The sequence below is a fragment of the Euprymna scolopes genome, chromosome 5 (genome assembly GCF_053919585.1).
Source record: "Euprymna scolopes isolate OS-2025 chromosome 5, ASM5391958v1, whole genome shotgun sequence".
Lineage (NCBI taxonomy): Eukaryota > Metazoa > Mollusca > Cephalopoda > Sepiida > Sepiolidae > Euprymna > Euprymna scolopes.
Genome location: NC_136486.1, coordinates 127,185,080 through 127,200,088, shown reverse-complemented (window position 1 = coordinate 127,200,088; position 15,009 = coordinate 127,185,080). Strand labels below are relative to the sequence as shown.

Genomic DNA, 15,009 nt, shown 5'->3' with positions numbered 1-15,009 from the left:
TGCAAAACTGTTTTGTTTTGGGAGATTTTATCTCTACTTGAACAAATATTCATTATATATATATATATATATATATATATATGCATTTAAAAAAGTGTATCATGAAACAAAATTTTTCTCTTCTTTCAAAGCTCTCTACTAGCTAGTAACATACACAAAAAAATATATAAATTTCTACATTTGTTCATTTCTTTTTCATGCAGATAAGAAATAATTGTATGTTTTCAAAAAATCAAATAGGATTTTGCTCCTTCGGCTCACAGCATCGAAAACAACTATCGCTTCTCCTTTTGTCCTCTGGATTTCTTTTATCGCTTTCATTTAACATTTAAAATTGCACGCTTAGATGTTTTCGAGTTGTTAGATCATAATTTTGGTTTCTATAGTTAAGGGGAGACAACTCGATTTGTAAAAAAATATCCAACTTGCCTCCCTTTAGTCAATCTACTTTAGATTTATAATTGCTCCCTCCAACGCTTATTGCTAATGTTTATCGATTTATTAATTTTTTTATGATCGCTTACGGTTGAATTCATGTTTTGTAACGTAAATCAAATCTATGACGGCAGCTATAATATTTTTTTTTCGTGGTAATATTTTCAGCTATATTTATAAGTTCAAATAGATCAGTTTGTAGAACGGCAAACTAAAGTTTTTAAGATTTCGGTTTCTGCTCATAATTTCAATTTGATTTGTTGGGAATTTATTCTTTACTATTAAAGCAATATTTACCATTTCTGAAAGTATTTAAAATCTGATCCTTTGAAATAAAACTTTCTACAATTTGTAATACGTTAAAAATATAATGAAGGAGGGACAAAATTTTTATATAAGAAACTAAAATTGTATCAATTAAAAAATAACTTTATTTCACAATTGATAATTAAATATAAATTTATAAACAAGCTTTCTTAGTGTGCTTCCATGTATGAATACAAACACGTATAATTTGCATGGGTTAATTTATATATTAACAAATCCTTCACTTCATAAGAAACATCGGTACTTGTGCACTTTTGCTACCATACTGAAATAAGGTTATTTTGAAAGCCATTCTTAACATGTGGAGGGGAGGATGTTTTGTAACTATTCTGTGCTTACCTCTAACAATTTAATAAAGATGTCGTGAAGTTTGAATTTAACCTGAAAAAAAAAAAACTAAATATCGTGCGGTAGCAAAAGTGCACTAGCACCGAAAGATCAATGTAATTCTATTTCTGTACTCCCATGTATAAATGCAAACGCGTATAATTTATATGTCATTTTATAGTTAAATATTTAAAAGAATCGGAATCGGGAATTGTATCAGAATCGAGAAAAATATTGGAATCTTCCCATCACTAATATATATATATATATATATATATATATATATATATATATATAATATTAAGCTGAACGTCTTTGTGTGTGTCTGGTCACGAATAGGCTCCTATATGGTTGACTATTATAGAAAACTGATCATATAATGATAGATGTATCGAGACACAGGAATGGGTATGTTTGATCTGGCATCATGATGATTCATTAAAATTGTGGGGTCTGCGTATGCGCCTGGTCCACAAAGTATGGAAATAAAAAATTTAAAAAAAAAAAAAACGTTTACAAGTGTTTTTGATATAGATGTACATAATACTTTGATAAGTATGTTTTAACTTAAATAGGGATGGTATAATAAAATTGTGGGGTCTGCGTTCGCGCCTGGCCTCCATAGAATGGAAATAGGCACAAACTTTAATAAAGACTTTTCATATCTATCTGCGTAAGTATACTTTGATAATTATGTTTCAGTTTGAAGAAATATGGTATAATAAAATTATGGGGTGTTCGTTCGTGCTTGACCTCCATAGAATGGAAATATGTCATAAAGTTTAACAAGGTTTTTTAATATAGATCCACAGAATATTGTGATAAGTATTTCAGTGTGAACAGGTATGGTATATTAAATTATGGGGTTTATCTATTTTATTTTTACTTTCATCATATTTTGCTTTGGTTTTGATATCCCGAAATTCGAAGCTATCTCTTTACAACCCTTCCTTTTCATAACCTATCATACTTTCATAAATCATAGTCCATTTTCTGTAGGCTGTTTTTGAACCCAGTACACGACAGGTACTTTTGCTAGTATATTATATATGTCGCAATCATAAAGGGAAAACTTTTATAATACATAATTAGGATCTTCGAAAAATATAATGTAGCTTTATTTTAATCACGCCCCCCCTCTTTTTCCCCCTACTCATAACAGAACGCAACATAATTTTATTTTAAATGTACATATTTTCCATTTCCTCTTTTTAAAATCCCTCGATACAGCGTTGAGAAAGTGAGTGCAAAGCCAGTCAGCTGACTCCCTCCTTTTATTTTTCTTTTCTTCCTGCCATTTTTCTTTATTTTAAAATGCATTTTATTTTTAATCATGAATTGTAAAAGTCTTCCCTTAATGATTGCGATATTTAACTTCTGTACCCCCCCCAAAGAATTATGATATAAATATATGTACTTCTGTCCCATTATGCAAAAGTTTGAGGAAAACATCTCTTTTTTTTTTATCCTGATAAAACACTTATTGTGAGGAAATGTGAGAAAGCAAATAGCAAATCAAAAAACCACCTCCAGATTTAATGCATCATGTGAAATTCGGAAAGCATATAAGGTCTACAATGTATGAATTACATTTTAAAACATTGTTACTGGCAGACAGACAGACAGACAGACAGACAAATAAAAATGTAAATGTATATAATATTACAATTTTAATTTCAAAAAGTTAAAATTATTCGATGAAAAAATGTTAAATTTCTTTTTTTTTGCACTTTTATTCCAGGTCTTCAACTTGAAAAACCAGTTGATATTTCATCCACAAGGTCCTCTCCAATCCCACAGTACATTCAAAGAGACAGCCATTCACCACTGATTAACCAAAACAGAAGTAAGTGATTTATAGACATACATTGTAGATAAACACTTTGGTTTTTCATACTTTGCGTTTTTATTCATTTATAATCTGCTTGGATTCTCATTAAATTTACGATTTTCATAATATATTCTTGGTTGTAGTTTATAAAAAGTTTATTATTCCGTATAAAATTGCATAACTTATGCTTGTAAAAATAAAAAGTAGCAGGAGAATAGGTTATTTTAGAAAAACAGGCTACATGCAATATTTATATTTTCTTTACAAATATTAAAAAGCTTGTTCGATATTAATGTTTGATTTACAATCCAATTAGCAAGACAATTAGAAAGAAAATAAAATCGCTGTGGCCATTACATTTAAATTTATGCACATAATACAGTCAGGGAAGCAGGAAAGAGGGAGGGAATTCCAAAGTCCACCAGTTCGAGGGGAGCAAACTATTAGAGTAGAAAGCTTTCCAGAACTTGTTCTCTCGGCACCAAAATCAACAGAGTCTGTGCTATTTCTGACCCCCCCCCCGTTGATTACGGTATGTTACTGGTCCTGAACAGTTCTATGAGGTCCACCCTCCCAGGCTTTGTCTTCTCTCTTTGGGAAGGGGTTAGTTTATTGCTAATTGCCTGAAGTGCCCTCGTTGGGGAATTCAACAGGGCTGTGCAGGCATTTTTTTGCAGGTTATAGTGCTCATTCTCAAGAGCACCGACTCTTTAATCCCACTTTGACACTTGTCACATTTCTCACTGTAGGAGAGAGATAAATACCATTTAGCAACTTCTGCTTGTCATCTTAGAAGAATTAGCAACAGAACCAAATAACAGTGGTTGCCATCTTTAAAACTTGTGTTTTAGACTTCAATAAAACTATCAGTTTTTCAGATTATAATTTTTCTAACTGATTTGTTCAATTTTTAACTGTGGATTCAGTTTATCATGCAAGTTTTCTGTTAAAAATCTTCAAATTTCTATCGCAATTAAACACCATGTTTCCGAATAGTAAAAATAGAATTATGATAATTTGTTCAATTTTTAAAGACAATTCAGTCAGGCTGTGCAAGTTTAATGCAAATTCATCTTTTTGCTAGAAATTCTGAAAAAACTTTAAGAAAATTTGAAAAATCAAGTAAAATAACAAAAGAAAACAGTTTCACATTAGACTTATAAGAAACTGCCGTCCACCATTGCTCAAAATCAAAAGAGTACTTTTTGTTTTTCACAATCTATAAGTGTAATGCTTCAATTACATTTTAACAGTATACCGACATGCTCGTACATGACATTAACTTATGTCATTTTTAATTAGTAGAATTGTTACAAAAATTTTCAAAAGTTATTAAAAAAAAAAATTCATAAAAATCAGTTTTATTTTTTGTATAAAGCATTTAGTTTACTTTTTTTTATAAATATCAAACACTAATTTATATTAAATGTGTTATATATGTATTGTTAATTTTTTCAAAGATTAGTGTATTACAAATACATATATATATATATATATATATTTTTTTTTAAATTTTCCACAATCAGACAAATCACAGCCACACAAGCCAAAAATCCTAGACTAGTTTCACCTTCCTTTGAATTATCAATGGAACATATCCAAACTTAGTATTTGAAAACATACATGCTAGGCCAGTACTATAAGAATTCAAATCCAGAGTTCAGTTATGTTTAATTGATAGGAGAGTGAAATTCGAGTCTAGAATTTCTGGTCTGTGGCTTTCATAAATTTTGTGGGTTGCAGTTTGTCTGATTGTAAAAAATTTATATTTATATATATATATAAATACTAGCATTTCAGCCCAGTGTTGCCCGGGTGTTTGGAGGTGTATGTTGAGCATAAAAAAAAAGCGGTCCATTTTTTTAACTATTATGACCCCTTAACATTTATGGTTTTGGGCTCAAATTAAGTTAGGTCCATGTCCAAGGAACCTATATCTAAAATTTCAAGTCTTTAGACCCAAAATTGGCGGAGGAGTTTGGTAGAGTTCTCAAAGGTCAAATCGTTGAACTTTGACCCCTTAACAGCCAAATTTCTGGCCGAAAACGGATTACAAAGATTTCCCTAATCTCAGTACCCTGTATATCAAATGTCGAGTCTGTAGACTTAAAATTGACAGAGTTATTGCATAGGAAAATGTACACAGACACGTTCACTTATATATATATATATATATATATTACTACTTCATTTAATCACAAATTAATGTATGAAAATATAATTTAATGCGTAAATTTTCAGTATTTACTTCAACCGTGCTCAATACATAGATAGACCTAGGTAGTAAGTTATAAAAATATATTTGGCAATTAAGTTACACAGGCATAAGCTTGACGAATTTTCATGAGAATGAAATGCGGAATATTCTGTGTAGCTTAATTGCCATATATATTTTTATAACTTACTATATATATATATATATATATATATATATATATATATGTTTATAGATCAATATCCAAGCAGATTTGCTTTTTAACATTTTGTTTTTCTTACATATTTCAATATAGAATCAGTTTGATTTCTTTTATTGAAAATCATGTTTTATTTAAGATCATGTGAAAAAGTTAACTATTTTTTTTTTTCTATTTAATTCATAGCTTCTTTCCATGTGTTTTTTCTTGTTTATTCGATGCGAAATGTTTTAATGTAAATGAAGGAACATGCTTTGATTTAAATTATCTCCCCTTGGTTGAGTGTATTTGTTAATACACTTACAAAAAAAAACAAAAAAAAAAACCTACAAATGCTAAACTTATTGAATGGGCCAAGTGATCTTGTCAAGCCCTGGGTTGTTATTACTTATCTCACCGAACGGTATGCTTATGTTTGCCATCATAGATACTATTATTTTTCACAACAGCTCTCATGGGTCTGAGAACGATGTAGACCGTTCACATTCCAAGCTTTACCCCCTTCTTGCACACCATTGACAGCTTTTATTGGTCTATCACAGCAACTCTTGAGATATGCCCTTGTTACACATCAATAACAACACTGCTTATATATATCTACATATATCTATATTCATACATATCTATATATGCATGCATGTTAATGTCACCTTGATATAAACAAAAGTATGGGTTATCAAAAAAAAAAAAAATGGATATCTACATATTAATATCATTGTCACTACATATGTCTACCTACATTGAGTTGTAAACACCATATGAACTTTTAAGTGAAAATGACTACTTGAACAAAAGTAATATTAAGTAATCACCTCTTCGGATTTAAAATATGAATACTATTTAAACGGAATCTTATTTTGAAGAGCACCTGGTAAGCCGAATTCATTTATTCATTTCTTATTTGCACCCCCCCTTCTGACTTGAAGTGATTGTTTTATAAGAGTCCATCATCATTTATTTATGTTGTATCTTTGTCGTTCTTTAATTTATGGGAGAGGAAATTATCTTCAAAATTTGTATTAAGTAGAATTTTTTTTTTTTTAATTGCAATTGTTTAAAACTAATAGAGAATAGAAAACTCATTGTGGATGCATTTTCAGCAGCCTTGTAAATTTCACTTTCCGTATTTTGTTCCTCAATCTTTATTTATCATGTACTAGTGAGGGTACCCGACGTTGCCCGGGTGTTTGTAGGTGTAAAAGAAAAACGTGACAAACCCAAAGACAGAAAAGAAAGTGAAAAACATGAGATTTTACCGTTACGCTAGGGAGACATAGGAAGTGAAAAGCATTAAAATTTAGCAATGTCAATCAAAAAGTTGACTTGCAGAAATAAACACCGTTTCATTTCCCCACGATGTTGGGGAAAACTAGCTCCCTATAAAAAGGGAGTGTCCAAATGAATAGCAGTTGTCTGATATGAGGGGTTTCCCTCACATTGATCAAAGCTGATTGCTTCTGGACATCTCATTACGAAAGGCTTGGTAGCTGCCTTCGTTTTTGATTTAGTTTTTTTTTTATACGAAAAAGCCAAACAAACACGCGAGGGGAAGGAATAGCATGAATTTTATAAAAGTCAATTAAAATAAATGTAGGTATGATGTCCCTTCACAAATCGTAAATATTATGATCTAGGGAGTATATTAAAAGTTCTAAAGAATAGTACCCCCTCCTCCCCTAAGAACCCCAATGAAAAAAGCTTTTGCTGGACATACAAAAATGCGCGGCCGTTTTGTCTTTTCTATATCTAGATGGTGTTTCTGACAAAAGGGAAGAAAATGCTGTCTACTTTGTTAATAGTTTTCTGTGAGTAGCCGCTGAATATAATTTAAGTAATTGTCTCTATTCTTGTGGCCATGTCACTAATAAAGGTGCCAGAGGTGAATGTTGTACCACAACTGATATCATCCATCTGATACTTCAATGGTCCAGTCCTTGACTAACTCCTGAGGAGGATATCCTATAAGCAGGTGCATAATACTGGGGCTACTGTATTACCGTTTGATGAATGAAATCTGGGCCATGAAATAGTTTATGGTGAGGTCCAGCGAGAACTGCTATTGCTTTTCTTTCTTTTAATAGTCTTCAAAGAAAATCTTATTCATACTCTCTGCCGTACTCTTACCAATTCTGCCGACCTCTTCCACAAATTTTTCTAATCTCAACATGACAAGTCATAATAAACAAGATAAACAACCCCACTACCAGATCTCTTTTTTCGAACATCAAGAGTCTATGTTTCAACATTCCAGAGGTAAAAATCCATTTATAATTAAAGCTGTGACAACAGCATATTCTTTTTATTTATTTTTTACTCTTGAGTATATATCCGACAGTTAATCAACTGAGAACCACATCAGTCTATGTAAAAACATAAGATATTACCAGATATATACTCACGAATCAAAACAATAAAAAGAATATTCTGTTGTCACAGCCCTAGTTATGAGTGACCAAACCCGACCTGTTGTTCTCGTGTGAAACTGGTGTTGGTTTGTGTTTCTGTAGATGATTTTATGATTAAACATTACTCAAACATAGCATCTAAATCTGAACCCCAGGTCGCCATGGACATTAAATATGTATCTGCATTAAAGATAGCTTTCCATATGGCAGGAACATCTCCAAAACAAGCCCTAAATTGCTCTAGGTGTGTTTCTGAGTAGCGCTTAAAACACCACATTCATATTTGCTTTCCAGCATCCCCCACAATGACAAAGTTACTGTTTTTAAGAGTATCTATGAGAAAATTGACCATATTCTATTTGCTCATCTCTCTACCAACATTCACATTGGTGGAGATTTCAGTATTCACAATGCTGAATGTCTATTCCACTCACACAAGAAAGATTCTGAAGGAAGGTTTTGTCGTGGTTTCTTTCTTGCTTATGATCTAACACAGATTCTTGACAAACCTACGCTTACAGACAATTTACAAACCTCCTTGATCTTTTTCTGACAGCTTACGCTGAACTGTGCTCATCCACCGTTCTGTCTCTGTTGGGATTTTATGAACGTTTAGTGGTTTTGAAATGATAAAAAAAAAGTATCAAAACCTCTGGTGCCCCTCTTTATCACACAACGAATGATATTTGATGGCTGACTGGGACAGTTTCAAATCGCTCATATCAGATATACCCCTGTATCCCATGTTTGAAAAGAATGTGTCCTCTACTGAGAGGTTCGTATCCATCAAGAAATTTCAACAGAAATCAAGTGGCTTGCAGTAGTATACCCCAAAATTTGCCGCTTCCATTACGCACAGAAACCATTATTTTAAGTGATTTCAAAGAAACAGATATTCTGAGACTAAAGCTGCCTTTAGACCTGCCGGCAATTACTGCAAAAGGGTGCATGTGAGTTATGCCTAATCCATTAAGTCTAGAGTAAAACTTTTTGCGAATAACTTTGTAACAAACTCCACTCTTTGTAATCGGAGCTGCTTACCTCCTGAATTTCCCTCCAAGTCTGAAAATACTCGGAGTAATATCCATATATTTGGCCTGGATGTTGCCAACCGTGATGTCAATTCAGCAATTAGCCCTGATAGCATTTCAATCATAGTGCTTAAAAAGTTGCAACTAGAACTAGTTCCTATTCCCACAAAGCTGTTCTAACATTGCTTAAAGGAGAAATGGCAGATACCAGGCTGAGCTTCAATCTATGGCCCACCTTTAAGACATTTACAACAAAAATTAGTCTTACTACAAATGCTATCAATAATTTCCCTTCCTCCCTATGCTTAAAAACTTCCAAGAGCAAAGTTTCTTTCCTACAAAGACTCATCTGTAGAACAATACCACTGGACAGCTTCTCAGCTGATTACAAAATTGTTTTTTTCAAGTCAAATGCAAACAAATTCTTGTTGAACCGCCTTCTTAAATAATCAAATTCTGCCCAATTATCACCATTGTTAGCAATCATCACTGTATTGTTTCACAGTCTACCTGAAATTCATTGACCCTTATCCTCGAGTGGCCTTTGAACCTTGATATGTGGTGACTCTTTAGTAAAGAAAAAAGATCAATTTGATCAAATTCAGAAAAGTGGAAATCTACTAATGTGATACCAATCAGGGTCATTTTTAGACTTATTTTTTGCCCATAACATTAAAAAATTTCATTATAATGTTTGAAATAGGAGAAATGCAAACTAGAATTCCACTACAATGTATGAAAGACAAAACAAAGAAATTTTATTTTCATCTTCATTCTTAAGTGAAAAAAAAAAAAAAATTTTGGAGGTGGGTGTAACTGCATCAAAATTCCACCCAGAATCCCAAGTTCCACAAGATTCATCTGAAGAAGGTCAGAGATTACATCAGCCGAAACGTTGTATGATAAATATCCAAGATACGATCAATAGTTTGAATAATCCAAATAATAAAAATTATCAATCCTCATTTCGAAAATTCCAAAGCAGAAGAACAATTTTTAATTTTAAAAAATACTGTTGACTTTTACAATGTCATTCAAAAGTAACACATCTTATTTTTATTCCGCCTAAATAGATCAGAGGGATTGCAAATTTCCTTGTTATGATGATTGAAATTACGCATTTCTGATCTGAAAGTTTCACCTCTGTTGCAGATATTGACGGTTTTAGACTAGGATAGTAACCCCTGTCATGGACGTATGTTGGAAGCATATATGTGTCATTGAGTGCCAAAAAAATCAAACAGGTCCACATTCACCGGCGCCTCTTGAATGCTTACGAAGCCAATGCAGTTGATGTCAGCACAGTTAGATGGGTTCGTCAATTTCAGAGTGGTGACCAATGGGAGTGATAAAGCACACTTCAGATGCTCATGCACAGTCACCACCCCATTTCTGGCAAAAGTGCATAAAGAACGGTGGCGACTATGTAGAAAAATAAATTCTGAACACTAAATGGCACTCGTTTTAATGGTACTATTCCCGTCTTCATAGCCCTTCAGCTTTTTAGTTAAAAAAAAAAGGATGCATTACGTTTGAAATGATGCTCGTAGTTTGCAACTTTATTAAAAGAGTAGATGTATGTATATGTGTGTGAAAATATTTAACCATTAAACTCTTAAACTACTGATCACATAACACTGTAATTAACAGAAAACAGTAATCATACACCAAGGATGGTTTATAACAAGTAAAATCTTTGTTTGGATGGATGAATAACACGTACAGAAATATGTTGGCAAGTTGAAATGCAAAACTGTTCATTTCAATTTGCTGACATATTTCTATTACTTCTGCTCATACGCAAATTCATTCATAACTTGAAGTGGTTTAATTTTAAATCTTTCTTATATATCTCTCGATAGCTCAAATGGTAGGGAACTCAGATGGAGTGCTAAATGTTTTGGTTTCAATTCTAGCTGATAGCACTAAAGTCATTTTTTTTTTTTAAATTTTTGAAATATATATGTATAATCAAAAGAGAATTGGCTCTAATAATAAATCTGAAATTTGTGTAAATTAAAATATATTTAAGTGTTTTTTTTCACGATTGTGCAATATCTATGCATTAACAGAATTCAGCATAATAGTGAAATGAAGCCAATCATCTAATCAGAAACCATAAAAAATCAATTAACTCTTTATTTTTTAAAGGAATATGCAAATTAGTTAACCTTCATATAATCACTTGCATATCTACGACCGAGTATATTAAGTGGGCTTTAAAATTTTATATCTGAATGTTCCACACTTCCAATACTTTTATTGTCACCCGAATCAGTAAAATCGTCCATTTTTCAATTAAATTAATTGATTGCTTGTTCTGGTCATGGGCCCACCATGGTACACCAGGAGGAGACTTTACATGCCTCTCTGCAGTGATGTAGTCCACAATACATTGTAGTTTACATTGCACTGTAGAGAACCTGTTATTGCTTTTATAAATTTTTTATATAATGTGTAGCAGACAGATTCGCATTAAACACAAGTAGGAGTGAATTCTTGCGGCTGAAGATTTTGAAATACACTTCCTACCTGGCTTGTGTTTGTTGCAAATCCATCTGTTACAAATTCATATAAAATAGGAGGAATTGTTTAACAGATATATTTGCAACAAACGCAATATATTTGTAACAGATATATTTGCAACAAACGCAATATATTTGTAACAGATATATTTGCAACAAACGCAATATATTTGTAACAGATATATTTGCAACAAACACAATATATTTGTAACATATATTTGCAACAAACACAATATATTTGTAACATATATTTGCAACAAACGCAATATATTTGTAACAGATATATTTGCAACAAACGCAATATATTTGTAACAGATATATTTGCAACAAACGCAATATATTTGTAACAGATATATTTGCAACAAACACAATATATTTGTAACAGATATATTTGCAACAAACACAATATATTTGTAGCAGATATATATGCAACAAACACAATATATTTGTAACAGATATATTTACAACAGACATAATATATTTGTAGTGGATATATTTGAAACAAACATATTTGCAACAAGCACAAGCCAGGAAGGCTTTCAAAATCTTCAGTCTCAAGAATTCGCTTCTGCTTATGTTTGTTTGTATTACAATCCACAGAGGTATGAAAAGTGGTAAAAAAATAAATATAACAAATGAATGTTATCAAAGGCAAGATAAGTTATTCTTCTACCTATCTAGAAAAGTTTTTAGTGTTTTTTTTTTCACTTTAAAACGTTTAATTGGTTTAAAAATCATACAATGTTTATCAATATATGTGAACAAGACAAATGGTGGCAAGCTGATTGTTAAATACTTGAAATTTGGAAAAATAAGTGAAAACTAAAAATTATACAAAATACTGTTAGAAACCTACCCAGTATATCTCAATTGCGCTTTAAACAGAAACATTCATTTTAAACACATCCCTGTCTTATTTATATGTGGGGGCCTTCTACTTGTGCAGTGATAAAACTTATCAAATGCACGGAATTTTTAATGTTAGACTATATAAGGATATTAATTTTGGTCAAAATTAGACTGTTCCTTCTTTAATTGGAATTTTTGCAATTATCAATTTTCGAGACTTATTAGAGGCATTTTGATATAAAATCTTTCTAAGAACACTCCCAGACACAAAATACATTTGTGAAAATTTTTTTTTAAAATTGGATTCAATTTTGACATGTGCCATTTGAAGCCTAGTAAATATATATATATATATATATATATATAAATTAAAAAGACAACTTATTGTTGGTGCGATGTCAGGGACTTATTTGGTGATGTGTTAATATAATTTTAAGATTACAATTATAATCTAGTTCCTCAAGTTCCTAGATATAATTATGGCCAAATTCACTCCTATGGTCATAGGTCAATTTTAATATAGTGTTTCATGAGGTATAAAACACCTTATGGTGCTTATCTACTCTCAGAGTTAATTTGAGATCAAAGTTCTTTCTTTAGTTTCTAAACCAATTACTTTCCATAGTTACTTAGTTTGTTTATCATGGGCAAATGACTTTGTGGTGATTATAATTATTCTAGCCAGTCTTTCAAAGGCCAAAAGCCAGTTTAGGATAATTGTTAATGAGACTGTCAATCTGTCCCATCGGCGGGGTGTTGCGTCCCTCTGCCTGTTCTACAAGTGGTGAATGCTCTGATGGACTGAAGGCACTTGTGCCTCCTCAGCGTGACTGCCCCTGACAAACCCGACAAGCAACTGGGTCCAACCTCTTTACAGTGAAGATCCCTGAGTGTAAGAAAGCCTTTTGCTCCAATGGTTTCTTCCCCAGAACTGCAGGTCTTTGGAACTCCCTTCCGGGATTCTGCTTTCCCAACTGTACTGATATGCAGAAGTTCAAGTGTAATGTGAACAAACATCTTGCTACTCATCTCCCTTTATAATGCCCCCGATAGTAGCCCCTACTTCAAAATGTCACTGTGCCTTGTTTGAGGTGAAAATAGAATATAAAAAAAAAATTGGATGACCAACAACACTTGAAAACGATGCATGAAAATGTAGAATTTGATGACTTAAAAGGACAGCTCAACAAATATTCATTGGCACTGAAATTGTTGTAGTCAGCAAGGAAATAGTCTCCTGGTATTGTGTTGTACAGATTGGAAGTTCTTTGAAAAACACTTTGTGGAAGTTCCATTCAGTTCTTAGAAAAAGAAAAGTTCTTTGCATTAGGTGTAGTTAAAAAAAAGTTCTTGATGTGAATGCTTTGTATGTGGAATTGAGAGAGATGCTGAGATTGGAGCCCAGTCGAGCGCCTACCATGAAAATGACAAAGTAGAGAAAGACTAGACATGCTTCTGGGACAAAGGGCTGTAGGTAAGAGAAAAGATCATCTTTGCCTAGAAGCTCTTTTATTTTTCGTGGAATAGTTTCTCTAGCATGGCTTCAAAATAGAATTTATGCAACTCTTCATCATATTGTATGAATTTGAAGATTCTATTTTTGGCATTGGTTTCCCCGATATTTTTCTTGTCAAAATTCTTTCTAGGAAGACATCAAGGATTACAGGAAGGACCAAGTGAAGGTTGCCAACATCCTAAGTAAAAGTGATTTGTGTGGAATGAACTGAATTTGAACTTGCGACACCCAGGTTTTCAGTCCGTGTCATTAACCACTAGATCACCATCACCTCCCCTTTCCCAACTATTTTAATGATAGTGAGATAAAGAATGGTGGATTCATGTCTTTGTGAAGGTTATCTGTGAAAGTGATGAAACTTTAACGTGGTAGTCAAACTTCACGCTGGTAACCCTTTACAGCCAAAATGTACTTTCAAGAAAAAAAAAAAAAAACTCCTGCATAGGAAATATTTCTTAGGCTGGTCTTCAAAGTGCAGGTCTATGCATGGTTCAACATTTTGGTGATTTTTTTTTTTCCTTTATCCCCTTCCCTCGAGTCAAGAACATAAATTCATGATTAAAAAATTTATTGCATAAACAAAAATTCTGGCGGTAAAGGGTTAACTGGCATACTCTGCGCATTTATAAGCATACTATCAAAGAACAAGCAGTCGAATAAGGCAGGATGGAATAATTTCATCTTTCTCATTTCTTTATTATGCATCGAATTGTTTGCACGCGTGTGAATGTGTATACGAAGCGAAAGGATTACACACATTTTTTTTATTATCATTTCATTGGCACCTCGATGTATCTGCATGTCTTTAAAAACAAATGAAAAAAATAAAGAGTGAAAAAAATGACACGAAAGTCAAAATGAACATATTTTATGTCTGTAATCATTGTTGTATAAAATGTTTGTATTCAAATGTGTGCAGTTTTGATGCACATAAATTGTCACATACACAAGATGCACATAAATTAAATACTTATCTTGATGAAATTGAACACTTATGCAAATTTAAGATTACATTATGATGATCGGAGCCAAATCGTCCTCCACACAAAATCTTAGTCTTCAGTGTGCAATTGAAAACTCAACAAATGAATCCCTTCAACCGGGCTTCATCAGAAACATGATATTGCTAGGATTAGGGATACCTTAGACATTTAATGTCTTGGATAGTTTGGTTATGTACAGAGTGCAACTTCTTGCATCACTTCCAAAACACATCTGTATATCTTAGGGCACCTTGTTGACCAGGCTTGATGGCATGAACGTTTTGACTGCATACAACTTGACTGAAATCAACTCTTGATCAAAGATTTCATATCAGAATGCCTTAGAGCAACTTCAAAACACACCTA

At 32.4% G+C, this 15,009-nt stretch overlaps 1 protein-coding gene across 1 annotated transcript in view; it reads left to right on the top strand.

The window, feature by feature from the left end:
- The window catches only part of LOC145276968 (uncharacterized), a 925,232-nt gene that overhangs the window by 871,511 nt on the left and 38,712 nt on the right, over positions 1 to 15,009 (top strand). The window contains exon 22 of the mRNA XM_080128511.1: positions 2,831 to 2,935. Coding sequence (XP_079984637.1) covers positions 2,831 to 2,935 — 105 coding nt within the window. The remainder of the gene's footprint in view (positions 1 to 2,830; positions 2,936 to 15,009) is intronic.